Below are 17861 nucleotides of genomic sequence, written 5' to 3'. Positions count from 1 at the left end.
CCCTTTGTTACCCCATTAAGTAGCTGTAGGGCCCCACCAGCCATGTCCTGGAAACTGAGAATCCATGTCAAATCTCTAGGCTGCTGAGGAAAATTCCTGCTTTACTGTGGAGTGTCTAATGGCCGCTGACAGTGACTATTGGAATGAATTAAATTGCCCTTCTCTCCACTCTTTCCTCCAGTGTTGCTGAAAATGTCACAGAAACTGAGTTAACTGTTATTGGGGAAGGTCAGAGTGGGAAGCGACCAGGATGGGATGAGGTAAGACTTTAATGGCTGCCGATTTCCTCTACTTTTGTTCTCTTTGTTCCAAGTCGCTCCGTGGAAGTGATGCTCCTGGTCTGAACTTCACCTGGTAGTGTTGTTTAGCTGGGGAGGGCCCAGCTGTAATTGCAGTGGAGAGAACTGTAGATGAGTTGCCCTCCTGAAGCCTCCCTGCCACCCACGGGGCCGGCACCAGCAACTCAGACTGCAGTGGAGAGCTTCCACTGCACGCTGCTGTTTGTCTGCAACACTTGACCGTACCTTTTCCTGGTAACTTGCCTGGAACGATTCTCTCCACCCCCTCTAGATCTGTAACTATTATTAGCGAGACGCCTTCTCCATAAATGGGAACAACCACAGGTCAGTCTAGCAATTAGCTGCCCTAATGAGAGTATAGGGAAATAGGTGGTAGTCTGATCTGATGCAGCAGAGATTCATGTTCTCAGGAGGAAGTGGCTGTTTGAAAGTGTAATGCTGCTGCAGGAATTAGTGATTTGGGTTTTCTTCTGTCCCACCTCCAGGATATGGAAAGTCCCGCAACAAAGCGGCTACGGACAGCAGCAAAATCTTCTATTCTGTCCCAGCCAGAAAGCAAAAGTGTTGGTCCAACAAAGAAGAAGGTGACTTTTGATCCAAACTTATTGCAGTGTGATAAAGAAGAAGCCAGTAAGACCATACAGCCAGCGACCAAAAGCGTGTCCCTCAAGGAGACAGCAGACATCGTTGTAAAATATTTGACCCCATTCTACAAGGGCGGCAAATTTGCTTCCAAGGTAGGCACAGCTCAGGACCCTTTCAAGCAGAAGGAGACTGCATCTCCCCAGGGATCTGGGGCCCTAAGAAGGGAACAATGGTATTTCCATATATTTCCACATTTAATTTCTGGGTCACATCTTGGTATGTGCCATGAATGGTTTGTGCTACAGCCTAATGGTTTGTGCTACAGTACTAAGGACGAGACAAATGCAGAATTAAGCCTGGTGAATTATTGATGTCTGCTTTCTGCTCTTTATCCTCCCTCTCTCTGCAGGATCTGTTTAAGGGCTTTGCTCGGCACCTGTCTCACTTACTGACTGAAGATCAGAACCCTGCCCGCAAGACTGGTGAGTTGGAGCTGTAGAGAGCACCAAGAATCTTGGTTTCTTGTGATGCTAAATGAATTGATGGCTCTAGATGTCTTAAGTATCATCTCAAAGGTGCTGCTGCTTCTCTTGCAGTGAAGGAAGAAGCACAGAGACTCATTAAGGAGTTTTTCAAAACACGAGTCAGATGTGAGAGTGAGACAGACTGGCAGGAGCTGCAGAGCTCGGAGAGATGATCCTTGCATCTTGTTCGTCAATTCCTTCTTCCAGTAGTGGGACCAGGGGATCCAGAAGAACTTAGCCACGGAGGGGTTTATGAAACTGCAGAAGTGAACTGTCTTTCCCCACTGCATTTTTGCTCTCTTCAGCCTGCGGTGCCACCTTAGTGACACACGTTTCCACAAAACCAGTTTCTGTGAACCTATGGAGAGTTTCTCCACTAACCAGAGCGCCGAGGTCCTCCAGTACCTCGTGCCAAGAGGTACGAAGTCTCCATCTGCTGTGTAGGTTAGGGGGCTGCTGCCTCAGGTGTTTTGCAGTGCCTCCAATTTCTGTCTCCGCAGCGGTCTGGGAAGGCATCTTTCTGGGACTCTGCTTTGGGATGGCATCCTCTTGCTTCCTAGATGGCTGTTCCTCCTGCTCCCCCCCCCTTAGTTCTTATTTGAGTGTTACCAATAGAAGCCTTATGCTACAAACGAGTTCACATGCTTTTGCTCAGGGCTGCCAATGCTGAACTTGCTGTTTAAGTACCTGGATGGAATGTTTTTCCTTGGAGGGCAGCAGGGGAGTGTTTTGTTTTTACTCTGCAGGCAATGCCTACTTTCTGAAGGTACAGAAACTCAGATTCTTTTTGTTTTAATCCCAACTTTTTTTTTTTTTTTTTTTTAAACTGTGTCTGGTTCTGCCTGCCCTTTAACTGAAGTGGTGATGCTGTCTCGGTATTAACCTCTCTAGTAGTGGCACCAAGGTGGCCAACACTTTTCCAGCATTGCTTCTAACCCCTAAAGCCATATCTGCTCCCTGTGCCTCACCCACAGCCCGCAGTACAGAGGGCAATGCTGCTGTTACTACTGGTTAATGTACTGCTGTGGCCCTCAAGTTGACACTGCGGTGCCTCTGCTGCTATATTTATATAAGGACCTGAACTGTAGGGTATCAGTGGGCTTGAAATAACCTGATTCCCTGGCACAAGTCCTTTCTGTTGGGTTTTAGTTGGGTTCTGTCTTTTTTCCATGCTTATAGAGGCTGGTGGCCTCAGGCAGTATTGCTGCTAGAGGAATCTGCAGCCTGAGAAGCCATGAAACGGGCTTTTGAATCACTGTACTCAACAGATGATTATTTTTATGTGCTGAAGGGTATGTGCAGAACTGACAATAAAAGTGTTATTGCAGCTGTGGACTCTTCCTGGAGGTTTTTTCTTACCTATCGTATAGGCTGGTCTTAGTTACATTAAACAGACATGAAAGCTTGCTCTTTTTATCTGAGCAGGCAAGCCCGGGATGGGATGGGTGGGAGGTGTGTAGCAGCAGACACCTCCATCCCCCAATAGCTGCAGGATATTTCTAGCTAAGCACCAGGAGGAGAAGAACCTGGAAATGTTTACCTCAAAAGTCACTTTTATCTTCAGCTTTCTCTGCTCAAGGGGAGGACAAAAGGGCTTTACAAGAAGTCTTTGTATAAAAGAACTATTTTTTCAGCTGTTGCCTGCTGGCTTCTGTTTCACCTTCCCATTAAAATTTTTGTTACATCAGCTATCTCCAGGAACCCCTATATAAGGTTACTATCTCCAGCGTTCAGTGCTTGTAGAGTTCAGCTGCTGCCTGGGTGAACTTTACAGAAATTTTGTGCAACTTGTAAAAGCAAAGGACGTCCAAAAGGGCATGGGGAGTTGTAGCATGGTGCTCAATCACCACGGAGAGCAGCTCTTCAGATGAGTTGTGTTCCTACATAAGGCAGCAAAAGCTCAGAAAGAGAAGGGAAATAAGGATGAGTTAATCTTCAGAGATGTCTCTGTTCCTTTCTTTCGTATTGCTGTGGCACTTCAAGGCACTAGCCTTGCAGTAGTACTGGTGAAGGGAGAAGGTGCAGCACACACTCTAGCAAGGACCTCTCTGGCCCCAGCAAGCAGCATTTGCAGGAATTTTCCTGACAGGGATGCCACTGTGCCTACTGCTGGCATCAGCTCACCAGCAAGGAGCTTGCATTAAACAACTCTAGATCCCATTCCCAGCCAACAGTGACCACGTTTTCCTGTAACTTTTCCAGTTAGCTGCAGGTCACCCATCCCACATTTGATGTAAAGCAGTGTCTGTCATCTCATAGCTTCAAAATAGCCACTCTGCAATTATTTTATTAGTCTCCTGTAATAAACCTTTTAGTTCAGTAGGCTAGCTGTAGCAATAAAAATAAATTAAGTGTTTTTATACAATTTGAGAGACTCTCCTATACTGTCATTCCCCTTGAATGCACTTTCTCATGGGCATGGAACCACAATGTAAGTATGACAGCTTCATGGACATGATTGACTTCTTTATAGCAGAAGGAAGAATAAGTATACGCATACATCAGTAAGAAATTAATTAACAATAAACATTCTTACCATTGCAGCTCAATCTGTGCCCTAGCAGATGTAGCAATTGTATATTAACACTGATCTGCTTTGCAATTAATATGCTGTCTACAAGCTCCTGCTTCACAAACCCTGCTACAGGGCTTCTTGCGTATCAATAGAGAGAAGAAGCTGGTCTATGGAAGATGGCAGCGGCCAGTGCAGTCATTTCATAACCCTGGCTTTGCTTTCTGATACACGAATCGCTAGCAAGTATCATCAGTCTTTACTTATGAGCCTCAATTTAAAAAGAGAAAAATAGTCCCTCAGTGCATAGCTTGAAGGCAGTTGCTTGCATCTGTTCAGCTGCTCCATGCTGGATCAGGCAATGAAGAAGCAATGGAGTGGAAAGGGTGTCTTGTGGGTTGTTCAACCAGTGCAAGCATTGCTTCAAGGAAAAGGATTTGGTGACTGAACAGCAGGTCACAAGGGGTGAGATCGCGGCCCAGTCCATCAACAAGCACACCATCACTGTGGTGGCAGTCTTAGAAAGCAGCTGTCTGAGATCACGGATGTTTCTGGGACAGACCTCTCCAGGGGACAGGCAGGGAGCACTGAACAAGCTCAAAGGAAACTGGTGCTGTTTTGCTTGGTCATTCATCTCCTTAGGCTTTAGGGATGAAAATCTGTTTTATCCAGGATGACAACAATCGTGTGATACATTTCTTTAGCCTGTCAAAATACAAATGAGTACCAGTCAATCTCTACCCCAGAAATGGCTGCTTCTCATAATTAAATATTCCCATAATTAAGTATCTTCCCATAAATTACTTCCCATAATTAAATACCAAGCAGGCACCGGGATTTCAAACTGCAGTTTGAGAACTGGTAAATGCAGCGTCCCCATCCACCCCAGGACAGAAGTGAACAGCAGGCTCTTAGCAGAGGCTCAGCTGGGGAGTAGAGGGCAATTTCTGAATTGCCCCCAGGAAGCTGTGTGTCAGGGCTGATCATCTCACCTGTGGCAGTTCAAGCCACAGAGACTTGGGACTGGCAGCGGAGCCATAGTTCAGTTCTATGCCGGGGAGCCCACCATCAGAGGTGGGCCGCAGGGTTCGCATCTTCTGCAGCTCATTCAGTGGGATGACGTGGGAGACTGCCTGTGGAAAGAAAAAAGCCACAGAGCATTAGCTGGTGCAGCCCTTTAAGAGCAAAATGATCTGATTCTGGCCAAAGAGGATTAATATCTAGAACTTATTGAAAGCTGAGGCAAAGACTAGGGCCCAGGGCAGAGTAAATGGAAGGGCTGCATTTAATTGCTAGGCCTCGCTGCCAGTGCATCCCTGGAACTCCTACAAGCCTAGGCCAAATAGGAGTGTGTTTTCTACACTTAGTTTTACTGTGCACCATGCTCGTTTGCATGATCACTGCTGGACTTGCGAAAGAGCTCACGCTATTACTAACTCTTCTACTGCTCTTGTCACTGGCTTTGGGCTAGGGCTGCTGGCTGCAAGGCACATAAATACAGCCTCTTCCTGCACAAGTGCTAAAAGTCAGAGCTAACACCTGAAAGACATCAGGGCTTGGGACACTGAGGAAGAATTATCTAACATACCTGGGTGATGTTATCCACCACAACGATCTGTTCATCATTCACACCAAAATAGCAGGGCACAGGGATTGTGCTGTCGCTCACTCTCTCTACAAAGTACAAGTTGTAGCCAAAGAAGGGCAATTTCATCACGTGCTCTGTAAGAAAGCAGAAAGGTGGCATTCAGGCAGCAGCTTCCAGCCAGCAGTCTACTGCACCTGCCTAAGGAGGTCAAAAGAGGCAGGTGCACTTTTTAGTGCAATTGACTTCTCCCACCACCCCTACACTCCTAGTGTTTAACTGTCAGCAGCCTGGACGGATGTGCCATCCTTTTCAGAATAGAAAACAGCTGTGCAGACAGAGTATCAATTAAAGCACAACTCATATAGGGCTCTGAAAGTTTTCTGCAGTTTTACCAAGAGGTGTGACTTCTACCATGATGACCATGCGTGGAGGCATGTGCCAGTCTGCAGAGAAACACTCTCAGGGAGTCATGTGTCATGGATCATTCTAAGCCCCAAAGATCCTTGCCAACCTCATCACCTGTCCCAGAAATGCATTCAGAGGCAGCTTCCATCACAGTCAGGACAGATTACTACCCAAGTAGATCTGGATGTCTCCTCACCTATGAACTGGATTTTTGCATCCAGTGGTTGGAGTGGCTGCCTGCTTCTCAGCAGCATCCCGAGATGGTTCTGCAGAGTCTGGGGACTGATTTGGGACTGCAAAGGCATTGGTATGTACTCCTTCAGCTCTTCCCTGTGCCAAAAAATAAAGAGTAATTCACCCCCTGCCCAGCTACAATCAAAAGATAAACCAGGGGGGAATCAGAGAAAGGAGGGGATGTAGCAACAATTTTCAGCAGAAGGGCTGGGGGCAAGGGTGGAGGGGGAGAGAGAAGAGCACAGTGGGTCACATCTAAACTGGTTAATGTGTGAGGAAACACAGACAGCTGAGACCATCGTATTTCCATAGAGAAGGCTGTGTACCACTGACTAATACACTAACAGAAATCCCTCCTTTCTGGAGACAGCAGGAGCTATTCACGCAAGAACTGTAGCATGTAAGTAGAGCTATGGGGTGTTTCTTTCACAGGCAGTCTCAGCTGAAAAGCACCTTACACTAATTGTCGTGTGTGCCACCATAGCACTACACAGAGCAGAGTTTCCCACTACCCAGCAGGGTTCTACCCTTGCCCCTGATGCTGTAAGGGGATTTGATGGTGATATTACCTCCATCACCTTCATCTCTGTTACATGGCTACAGCTGAAAGCTCGTACACTTTGTTCTTGGTACCACAAACACACGGCAGCCTACAGGAATGTTTGTGGCACCCTCATGCCTTGAACTCAGCAAGAGTCACAAAAGGAAACATGGAGAAGGGATGGTCTGCATTAGGAGTGTGAACGGCAGGTAAACTTTCTTGGTTACAAGGCAGGAGTCAGACACCAAGTGACATTAATTAATGACTTATGCTCTCCAGAATTGTCCACTCCTTAATTATCCGGAGTAGTTTCAGGCCCCTGCCCCTAACCCATGTGATGACAACAGAGACCCACCCTGAGACAAACATACCTGGGGGGAACAGAACTCTCCTGCTCTGTTTTGGCCCAGTGCTGGAACAGAAGCAAAATGGCCACCTGCATCTCCACTTCTTGATTATAGCTCAGCAGCACCTTCCCATTCAGGTAATCCCACAGCACCTGAGAGCACAGGAAAGAAGGTTTTGTTAAAGCTGCCAGGAGGTGCAGGCAGATCGAAGCAGCACCAGGCTGCAGAGACCCCACATCCTGCCTCGCAGATAGCTCAGGCTGATAACTCTAAAACAAAGGCTTGTTGGGCTCAGGACGAGCATGCAGAACTGCACACAGCATGTCTGGAGCAGTACAGCTCATAGGCTAGGGCCACATAAGCACCACCTTGTTTGCCTCCGTAGCATCACTTGCATCACTCATTAGTCATTCCCAGAAACAGCATGCAAAGCCGATCAGCCAAAGCCCTCACACTTCTTCAGCCCCTTTGGGACATCCCCCCTGGCCTCTCCTCTAATTCTGCCCCTGCTAGAGAGGTTCTTGGTGCTCACAGTGCCCTTGTTGCTTACCTGTCCATAATGGACATCAGTATAAATTTTGTTCTCAAAGTGCAGAGGTGTCTTCCAGGTGAGTCTGCGTAAACTCACAGTCACCAACGCATCCTCCAGCAAATAATCATGAAGATATTCCTCTGTTCTCATCGGCCTCACCATTTTACCTATATATTTATGCAAAGAGAGGGTCGTCACTCTTGGTGCTGAGACAGTGAGCTGAGCTCCACAACATGGGAAAGGAGCCTTCCTGCACTCCTCTGTTCCACCCTGCCTGTAACAACTCCCAGCATCAAAGGGATGCAGACCCCACACAGAAATACACCACTTTAAGGAACAAGCAGCACAGCCCCTGAGAAGGCACAATCCCTAACCTTAGTACAGAGGTTAACTCCTGAAGAAAAACCTCCCCAGAGCCAGAAAGGGCAGAGATATATTAGAAAAAGTATCTGTGATTCTCCCTGTTGGAGAAATTGCTTTAAGGAAGAAGGTAGAGCTGGTCTCTCTTTACTTGCCATTATTATTGTTGGCACTCCTGATGGCAAAAAGAGCAAATTCCTGCATCTCTTCCGGCTCGCCTGCCCCCAACTGCTCACAGATCTCCTGCACGAGCTCCTTGATCACCTGCAGTGAGGAAAAAAGCAGTTAAGTACTATGGCCAGGCAAGCCCAGTTCAGCCCCAGAACAGTTAGACATGCTGGGCCTGGTGGAAGGCAGCAGTACAGCTCTGGCCGCTGCAGAGGGAAACAGGCTGGGTGAGGCATGCCAGCACTGCACAGGCTCCACAGAGATGGGCTACTACAGGGATTCTTAGGAAGGGCATGGGAAACCATCACAGAACTGAGGGAAGCGTAGGACAGGTCCAAGGGTTGACAGTTAAGCAAATTCTGTGGTGTTGCTCCAAGTCCAGATCAATGGAGAAATGCAAAGCAGAAAACTCACAGTGAATGTCCTGATTCGGGCAACGTATTCCACTCCTCCAGGCATCGATATCTCCAGCCGGCGGGCACCACGTCCTTTCTGCAAAGGACAGTCTTTAGGCAGCAAGACACACAGGATCCCATCTGCCCCACAACCCTTTCTCCCTCTTCGCTCCTCAGCTCATCCTCTCACTACTTGCCCCCAGTACCTGACTCTTCCCCCCCCCACATCCCTGTCTATGGGGCATTTCGCTTCCCATTTCCCTTACAGACACACGCCTGATGTCCTTTCTTGGAACAGTAACTGCTCTTGCTTCCCACTTCTTCCATATGTAGTAAGGCTTCACATGGTACCTCCTGCCAAGCCTCTGCCCTCCCTCTCTTCCCAACATCCCAACTCATCTGCCCGTCAGTACCAGCAATGCCTCCAACTCCACCGGGAAAGGAAGGTGGCGACGACCCCCATACATGAAATTTTTCCGCAGGTTGCTCTGACAGATCTTGGCTACATCTGTAGGAAAAGAAAAAATACTGAGCCAAGCAGATGACCAGGCGTTGTCTCCTACAGTTTTGGGTCTTCCTGGCTGTGTTGTTTAACCCCGTGCCAACATGAGGAGAGGAAAGAGACCCCTACTCTGCCAGGAAACATCCAAATCATGAGGAGCCAGCCCCAGACAGTGCCTAGGGCAAAAGGAGTACACATGAATGCCCAGACAGAACTAGAACCCTCTTTTCTGAGAGTATTCAAACCCAAATACTTCATAGCTGATGACTGCTGAAGACCACAGCCTGACTTTCCCCCAAGATCTAGCTACCAAAATGGGCTTAAGTCACAGGGCTCAGCTAAGCGTCAGGGAGAGACACAATTCCACTTTGCTTGGGTGAAAATGCAATGGAAAATGACCTCTGCAAACAGAGAGACTACTGATACAAAGCAGACTTTCACCTACAAGTTCAGCTCCCTCAGTATCCCACTCATTTCTCCTGCCTGACAAGATAAGGGAGATTTCCTAATTGGACCATGTTCCCACCTAGATCCTGCCTCCTTTCCTTAACTACTGGGCCTTTGTAAAAAGAGGGCAGACATTTATTCTACAGGACACAGAAACAGCCATACCATGGTGAGTGCTGGATGGATCACTGCTGGCTTGCTGCAGGAACTTGGTGGCGTAGGGCATCAGGATTTTGGAAGGGAGGAAGTACCCGGTGAGCAGGTTTAGGAGCAGCCAACCACGCAGAACACTCTCCCTGTGGGACAGAAAGAACTGTGGGCACCTTGGAACAAGGCAATTCCTGCTCCATCCAGCTCAAAGTCACCCTCTGCCCTTCTGACCACCTACAGGAGGTGCCAGTGAACAGACGGTGGTGGGGACACAGCTGGGGACAGTACACCATGAAGGGGCAGCCTCTGCTCCAGCCCTGCCATCCACACAGCGAAGCAGACAGCTCCCCTCCAGCCAGGCACAGGAGCTGACTGCTGGTACTTACTCTTTGTGGTTGAGAGTGACCTGTTTGATGACCTGGCAGTAAACTTCATCGTGCAAATTCTCCTTCTCCTTGCACAGCTGCATTCAGAGAGAAGGGAGCATCAGAGAGGTGAAGAGAGCATCAGAGAGGCTCCAGGTCATCTCTGTGCCCCTTCTCTTCCAGCTCCTGAGCTTTGCCCAAAAAATTGCAGACTCCCAATGTGACTTAAAGCTTGGGCACGACAACGTCTGGTCTGTAGTGCTATATAGGCTCCAGGAAGCAGGCAGGTTGTGCTCTCATCCAGAAAGTGAAGCCCAGGGAAAGCTTCTACATGCACAGACACACAAACCCCTGCCCATAATTTTTAATCAGCTTCTCTGTTTCAGCTCCTTTCCTCACACAGGGCATTATATTATGGCCCTCCCCACTCTCCCCCTTTCCTACAAGGTCTTGGCCCCTTATTCCCACTGGCACTTGCCCAGAGGAAGGTCACAAACCTGAAGGATTTCAAGGACACACTGAATGTCATTCTGGTTCTTGAGTTTTGGCTGATCTCCCATGAACCGCATCAGAGCTGCAAAGCAAAGGACAGTATTTAGGTCTAAGCAGAGGTGATCCTGCCATGCGGCAGGCAGTAGACTAGACAATGTCCTGAAGGCCTTTCTGCTCCACAGGCTTCAGTAGGCATGCACTGGACAAGTGTTCTGGGTGTGGCATCAACCCAGGCAGTGTGTGTTCTTGGACACTTTGCAAAAGGCAAAGTGCATTTTGCTGGATGCTTTCAGCAAGGACAAAGGTGGCTGTTAACAGCAGAAGAGTCTAAGGAGCTCTTTCCTCTGTTTTCCCTCTCTGGTGCCCACGTGTGGCCAACCAAGAGCATCCCAATCAACCGTGCCCCATTCTGTCCTAAGGAATACTTACTTAGGAAGTTTTTCGTAGCAAGTTCGTTCAGTTCAATATCAGAGTACTGGAGCAAAGACGCCTGGATTGGGACCTGCAGGGCCCAAACACAAGGGTGAGCTGGGGAGGCAGATCAGCACCGAGCTGTGCTGCAGGCTTCACAGAAGACAACAGCTCCTAATATCTCGAAGGCAGCATTGAGGAGTAGGGGTCACCTATATTTCTGCATTGACTGGAGCCAAAAATCTGCCCTCTGCTCTTTGCCATGTGGGGACAAAGCTAGAGGTGATGCTGGAGCTGGGATTCTGGCTGTAACAGGGCAAAACTGGGCTCACCTTGGTGTGGTGGACGAGGTCAGCTATACTCTTCTTTTCAGCAGGCATCCCCTTCGATCCCAACCTAGCCAGAGGAGAAGGAATATAAACCAATCCAAGAAATATCCCCCAGAAATGGCTTGGTGTGGCTCAGGCTACACAGGTCTTGTGCATGCCTGCTCAGGAAGGAACAACAGCCTACTCACATGGACTGAGCCTCTCGGAAGTGGGCTGCGGCAAAATCCATCATGGTGTAATGATCACCAGCAGGGACTGACATGAGGCTGCTGTTATCTGATATCAGGCTGGGAACAGAGCCCTGCAGGGACAGACACCAGACTCACCCTGAAAGGTCAGCTGAGGAACTGCAGTGTGCATTCTCCTTGTCTGCAAGACCTGGAAATGTCTCATCTGTGTGTGGTGCCTCTGCTACCACTATGATAGTATTTGAGTGCCTCTGTCTCCAAGGATTAAGCAGTCATCATCTTACCCCTAACTCTGGAGGTCAGACACTACACCAGGGCCATGGACCTATCCTGGCAGGTCCCAGAGAACACAGCCATATCCCCTAGCAGTTCCCCAAAGACAACTCACCTCCCTGCTCATGTTCCTGCCCTCTGAAGCTTTCATGCTCTTCCGCAGCCCTCCAGCTCTGTCCATGCTGGTGCTGAGGTAATCAGGGGCTGCAGCCAACTGTACCAGGTTGGTGGGGAAAATACCAGAGCGGCCACCAGTGGAGCCAAACTGCCAGCCTGCAGAAATAGGGGAGAAGAGGAGTCAGGAACCATGGCAGCTACATAGAGAAACAAGCAGCGAGGCACCCATCTGACAAAGGAGAGCATCAGTCTCTGACCAGGCTTTCCTGCATCCTGAGTTAACACACCCTATAACTGTGGCAAAATGAACAATGTGGGTCACAGTCAGAGAACTGGAGAGCTGAAGGCTGGCAAGGCCAGCCCTTAACAGTCTGCTTTCCTCTGGTTTACTCAACAGCAGCATGTAAGGCTTCTGGGCACCATGGGTCCAGTGGGCCCTTAAACACAGTCCCAACCTTTCCCATTGATCTCAATAAACTCCCTCACCTGGCTCCAGGCCTTGCATGGGCAGTAGCTGGATGAGGTCACCCTTCTTGAAGCTAAGGAGGCTCTTATCATCCGTGACATAGCTGCGCAGAGCAACGACATAGTTGGTATCCTGGGAAAAAAAGCAATGGGGAGGTCAAATCTTGTCCCCAAAACATGAGAGACCCAGAACATGTCACCCCATGGACCCTGTCAGGTTCATGTAGGAAAATGCTTCAGTTCTGTGCTGCAGTACAGCCACTCCCTCACCTGTCTCAGCTCCTGGATGAAGGTTTCCACCATGGCCTTGATGCACGGAGCTTTCTGAGAGTGCAGAAAGAGCTGTTCTGTCTTCAGAGAGAACTCCAGGGCATTGCTGCCCTTCAGCTCCACTGACAGCACATCTGCAAAGCTGAGAAAACAGCCAGCATGCTCAGACTGCTTCTGCCAGAGCTATGGGGTGCAGAGCACAGGGATGGGAGTTCTGCAACTTGACATCACAACTTGACATCCTGCAACTACCACCCATGTTCTTCTGCTGACCTGTAGCTGCAAAGGATCTTCAGGTGCTCAGGAGTATAGCCAGATGCTTTCACTATTTTCAGCAGCCGCAGGCCTCGGTGAGAAACACCCAGGATCTGGACATCACTTCCATTTTCACCCTGCAAGAGAAGTGCAGCAGAGTGCACCAAAGGCTCCTTCCCATGTGGACAGGATGCAGGAGGGGAAGATGCTACCACATGCACCACGAAGGAGGCCCTGGGCTAACAGAGTGTCAAACCCAGCAACATTTTCACAATAGTTTGGAAAACAGAGACTTCAATAAAGGAGACAGAGGAGCAGGACTCTGAGGATGCAGAAAGGCAAATGGGAGAACCTGGGGGACAGGAACACCACTGGCAGCAGCCAAGCAGGTAGCCTGGACAGAGAAATGGTTAGGAAGGACATCAGAATGATGCAAATATGTAAGCAAGGAATAAGAGGAGAAAGGTACAGAAAGCACAGAAGACTGAGTGATGTGTGGCCAGGTAAGGGAGAGAAAGCCAGGACAGAAAGATCCCAGGTGAACCAGAGCTACACAACTACAGTAAACGTAGGGTATGTTGAGAAGATTAATACTCACGTGAACTGGGAAAAGGCGGGAGAAATAGTTAGCCCAGTTGTCCCGAGCAGCCAGTACAATCCTCTTCTTTATCCCATCCTCCTGAATGGACTGGACATCATTGCCAACTCGAAATTCCGCTAGCAGGGATACAAAGCAGATACTTTCTCAGCAAGACAAACACGGCAAAGTCTCCCTCTGCCCAGGGAGATTTATTGCCACCATTCCCACTCAGTGATTACAAAGCAGCCATTAGCATGCAGAGGCGAAAGGATACCACAATGGGAAGAACCAAAATAACTTGCACGTGCCAGTGTGCTACTAGGTTTTTCTCCTCCTCTCCATTAGGCTCCTGTCAAAGAAGAGATCTGGATTTTGAGACAACTCAAAATCCAATACTTAAGCTTCAGTTTCCTCTCCCCACAAGGCATGTATCGTAATTAAGTTTTTGTGGCTCAGGGAAATTTCAGAACCATGTTCTGGCCATTTGGAACAGGCAACCATGGCACTACACACAGCAAACACAAATATGTTTTTTTGCTGCAAGTGACAATTCTCCTCTGCCCTAAAGTCCTGACTGAAAGGCCATGGAGGTTTGTTTCTTGTTTGAAACTAAATGCTGGGATGGGCACAAGGAGGAGGGGAGGATGGGGCTGTTAATTACTCAGCAGGTCTTTCATCTTGCGCTTCTCCTCTCTGGAGATCCGAAGGCAGGAGTTAGAGAAGGTGTCACGCATGATCTGCAGAAGAAGGAAACAGAGAGGCTTCCATGAGAGGCTGAGTGTGTTGAGGCTGTTAAAAAATGAGTTCAAGAGAAGAAAGAGCAGGGGCTTGACTAGATGAACCTGGAGAAGGGACTGAGACCTCTAGCGATTCAGAAGTGAAGGCAGTTCATGCAATGTAATCATGGAGTACTTTGTCTCCATGGTGAGATATAGCGATCCCTGAGTCATACAGCAGTACATACCTGTTCACACAGCAAGTTCAGACAATAAGGGTGACTGAAGTTTTCTTTGGGGTAAAACACCTGCAAGAGGAGGATAAATACAAAACTGAGATTACGTATGTTTACAGATGTTGCACAAGTTGTTGCATCCCTTCCCAGGGATGTTGTATAATCCATGTGTCCTACTGCCAGAGAGGAGTGAATCGACCTCCAAGTCTAGGCAGGGATGAGAGACGGCAAATAGGAACAAAAGAACCAAATGTGAACAGGAGTGAAGGATCAAAAATAAAGTGGTGAGACCATGGGATGAGCTTTGGACACTTTGGTGCACTTGATTCTAAACACATTTGTACTATTTACAGAGAAAAGCACCAGGTAACAACGTATTTATTTGTAGGTCTCTCACTGCTTTACAGGGGAAGGGAAGGGCAGATAGGAAAACTGAGATGCATGAGTCAGCAAGGCAAAGTAGGACCTGGATTCCTTGACTATCAGATGGGCACGTAATTCCCTTCTCCTGCGTCGTATGATGTCCTCTCTGAACTGCCTTAGTGTTCTTACATCACACTGGTTGCATGTGACAAAAAGCAATTTTAACCTAACGTGGGACCACTTCTCTTCCCCTACAGCCAGCCCTCAGCTAATCAGCTGTACCTCTTTGCGCAGAAAGATTTTCCAGGCAGGGTTGACATAGGAAAAGCTGACACTGGCAGTTAATTTATACAGCTGGGTCTTGATACCATCATCTTCTATTGAAGAGCCTGGGTGAGAAGAAAGAGCAGTGAAGATGGGCTTTGGTGATTACAGGGTCACCTGTCAGAGACTTACCAAGAGAAAGGGTACGGTACCATGTGCCTGACTGAAGATTATTACAAGCAACCCTCCTGAAGGACAGTGATCAGCTAACATGAATGCATGCACAGAAGTCATCATGTGATAGCATGTATATTTACTGTATTAGCCACAAAGTTTGGTGCTTATAATAAAAACACTCCAGAAACAGGGAGCACACAGTGTCCCAGGCAAACTAGTGCCCCTGTTCTTAAGCTCAAAGACACAGTTTCACTCTATGTCATTATAAAAAGGCTATTAAAAGGATTCAAAAGGACATAAAAGCTCTTTCCTGAGCTTGTGGACTGCAAGTTTCTAGCACAATGCATCCAGTACTTGCACTGGATTTTCTCTCTGCAGGAGATCTATTAAAGATAGGCTCAGTTGGTAGGCAACCATTCAAAGGTATTGCTCTACGAGGTAGGAATGTCTTCATTTACGCAGTCACAACTTTTGAAACTTCAGAGTTAACAGACAACCAGAAATGCAAAATATCCCACAGTTCAGCTGTTTCTATATCCCTATTCAAAGGAACGTAGGGAATTTTCAGGCTAATCCAGTTACCAAGATTTGCTTTCACAGAACTTCCTAAAGATCCATCTTTTAAAACAAAGAGGGCGGGAACACGAGGAAATTCTTTTATAACAGGGAAGCTACTGTGGGATGGAGTCCTACAGTAATGTGCTTGGGCAGACTGTTTTTGCACGTTATAAAATGTGATCCTGATGAGTGTTTTAGATAGCTTGAAACACATTGGTACATGCATCCAAAACAGTTGCCAAAGTATTACATGAATTACTGCTCCAGGCTCCCACTGAAACTCAGAGGCCAAACCTAGGGCTGAATAACACTTCCAAACTACTGCTGGAAAGAATTAGCTATGCCATTTTTCAAGTGGGCGGTATCCAAACAGCTTCCTTATGCATCCAGCGTCTCAGCTATCCCGTTCTTCCACAAAAAACATTCCCTCATTCCTCAGCCTATCTTTAAGGACCCTCCAGAGGCTCTAGAATGTAAAACACCTGCCTTCCCATTCCTCCCTCGTCTAAAGTCCATCCACTGGATTGCAGCTGTAACAGGGTAGCTATGCTTCAAGTAGGCAATAAAACATGTTGTGGACTGGACCTTGACAGAGCTGTAGCCCAAAGGTCCTTTCTTTATTTAGCTCCATTTTTCAGAGGGACCCAGCCCTTCCTTCGTCATTTGCACCTGACATCCTGCACTGGAAAGAGAGAGCTGGGAAGCACCATGCTGAGTGCTGGGCCAGACTCAAACTGCAGTGACAGTCTGTCTGATTTCACACAGACTGCTCGGTCTTTGGCCAGCTGGCAAATGCCAGATCATGTGCTGTGACTGTCCCAGGCTGCTAGGCTGAATCTGCCCCATTATCTTCTATCAAATCCCGCTTGTGAGAAGTCAACACTCACCCTTCGCTGTGAATTCCTGTGAGTCTTGGTTCCCAGGCAGGAGAGATGGGGGCAAAGGTGGGGGAACAGGGGGAGAAAGAGGGGTCTGGGAATCTGGTGGGGTACTTGGTGGCTGGCTGAAGATGGACAGGAGAGGCAACTGTTTCTCCTTGATAGAGCTAGAAGCTGAACCTGGCTTGGGCTTGGGAGGTGGAGGTGGCCCTTTGGGACTCTTCTCTTGCGGTACAGGGGGAGGCTGCAAGACAGCAAAACCATTCGATACAGTCATTCTCTGCATCACTACACGCTGACTGACACGGCTGTTAGAAATAACACCCAGGGCAGCAGCCCAGCCCTGGGAGCAACATCTGTTTGAGCAGAAATACCAGAAGCTTTGAATCAGCATACGATCTACAAACAAATGAAGATTAAGCAAACCCAGGTGCAGAGAAACAAGTATTTGAGATTGGACCTTATGGTTGGGAAAAGGAGAAAAAGGCGTTAATAGGCCAAGACATCAAGAACTTGGGGCCAAATGTGAGGAACATGAACAGTTGTCTCTCAGTTGCTTGCTTCCAAATCAGTCCTAAACATTCCACAGCAGGACTTGCAGCAGCAGAGCCCTTTCTCCAGGACCTCAAGAGACTTTACAGACTGCAACCCAGGAGATGCAACACTGTGATATGATTTCACAGCTATCTATTTACACTACAAGAAATCACCTGGCTGCTAGTGCACTATCAGATAGCTCCCAGCTGGGGATTGGATACACAGACCCTCTCTGCTGAGGTGACCAGAGAGAAAAGCACTCACTGATTTGGGAGAATTGGGATTCACCATCCCTAGCTTGGCCAGAGCCTCATCTTTGGGGTCATTCCTCTTCATAAATGGCTTGGACACTCTCCTGCAAGACAAAGGGGGAACAGAGGTGTTAGGGCTGCAGCAGGGCTGTGGCCACATGTGGAGCCACGTAGCAGCGCTGGGATACAGTCCCCTTCAGCTCTCTCCTGCCACGTGGGTGGCTCCCACCCTCTCACCTGACGGGCTCGATGGGCTGGGGCTCGGGGGCAGGCCTGCTCTGGTACATTTTGATGATGTTGCGGATCTCTCGGCTGGGTTCAGGTCGTGACGCAGGGCCCGAAGGTTTCACTACTGGTGGCTCCTTCTTTGCTTTTGGTGTCTGCTTTTTTGGCTTTGGCTCAGGAGGTGGCAAAGGGGGAGCAGGAGCTGTTGGGAGTAACAGCTTTAAACACCAAGCCAATAAAAGCACAGGAGAAATCCTTTTATCTCATTTGATTCTCCCTCTCTTTCACTCCTTGGCTGACCAGGTATGGCCTTCCCCCACCC

General features: G+C 48.3%; 2 protein-coding genes across 10 annotated transcripts in view; one reads left to right on the top strand and one right to left on the bottom strand.

Moving 5' to 3' along the window:
• RECQL5 (RecQ like helicase 5) overlaps window positions 1-2744 on the top strand; it is a 38375-nt gene extending 35631 nt beyond the window's left edge. For all 6 annotated transcript variants that reach the window (XM_084492082.1, XM_084492084.1, XM_084492083.1 and 3 more), the window contains 4 exons: window positions 182-260; window positions 785-1036; window positions 1294-1366; window positions 1481-2744. In XM_084492082.1, coding sequence (XP_084348208.1) covers window positions 182-260; window positions 785-1036; window positions 1294-1366; window positions 1481-1581 — 505 coding nt within the window. In that variant the 3' untranslated portion in view covers window positions 1582-2744. The remainder of the gene's footprint in view (window positions 1-181; window positions 261-784; window positions 1037-1293; window positions 1367-1480) is intronic.
• A 1109-nt stretch (window positions 2745-3853) lies between these two features.
• Window positions 3854-17861, bottom strand: part of MYO15B (myosin XVB) — a 47578-nt gene continuing 33570 nt past the window's right edge. For all 4 annotated transcript variants that reach the window (XM_084492078.1, XM_084492079.1, XM_084492081.1 and 1 more), the window contains 26 exons: window positions 17552-17741; window positions 17328-17418; window positions 16536-16770; window positions 14932-15038; window positions 14299-14358; window positions 13996-14071; window positions 13353-13471; window positions 12773-12891; window positions 12500-12641; window positions 12251-12362; window positions 11763-11920; window positions 11375-11487; window positions 11190-11253; window positions 10876-10948; window positions 10452-10528; window positions 9976-10052; window positions 9605-9735; window positions 8904-8998; window positions 8510-8587; window positions 8083-8191; window positions 7586-7734; window positions 7060-7187; window positions 6110-6243; window positions 5509-5642; window positions 4913-5053; window positions 3854-4625 (listed from right to left, as the gene is read on the bottom strand). In XM_084492078.1, coding sequence (XP_084348204.1) covers window positions 4566-4625; window positions 4913-5053; window positions 5509-5642; window positions 6110-6243; window positions 7060-7187; window positions 7586-7734; window positions 8083-8191; window positions 8510-8587; window positions 8904-8998; window positions 9605-9735; window positions 9976-10052; window positions 10452-10528; window positions 10876-10948; window positions 11190-11253; window positions 11375-11487; window positions 11763-11920; window positions 12251-12362; window positions 12500-12641; window positions 12773-12891; window positions 13353-13471; window positions 13996-14071; window positions 14299-14358; window positions 14932-15038; window positions 16536-16770; window positions 17328-17418; window positions 17552-17741 — 2972 coding nt within the window. In that variant the 3' untranslated portion in view covers window positions 3854-4565. The remainder of the gene's footprint in view (window positions 4626-4912; window positions 5054-5508; window positions 5643-6109; window positions 6244-7059; window positions 7188-7585; window positions 7735-8082; window positions 8192-8509; window positions 8588-8903; window positions 8999-9604; window positions 9736-9975; window positions 10053-10451; window positions 10529-10875; window positions 10949-11189; window positions 11254-11374; window positions 11488-11762; window positions 11921-12250; window positions 12363-12499; window positions 12642-12772; window positions 12892-13352; window positions 13472-13995; window positions 14072-14298; window positions 14359-14931; window positions 15039-16535; window positions 16771-17327; window positions 17419-17551; window positions 17742-17861) is intronic.

Source organism: Aythya ferina, assembly GCF_964211825.1.
Source record: "Aythya ferina genome assembly, chromosome: 18".
NCBI classification, from domain to species: domain Eukaryota; kingdom Metazoa; phylum Chordata; class Aves; order Anseriformes; family Anatidae; genus Aythya; species Aythya ferina.
Note: the sequence above shows the minus strand (reverse complement) of the source record. Positions and strands in the feature narration are given on the sequence as shown.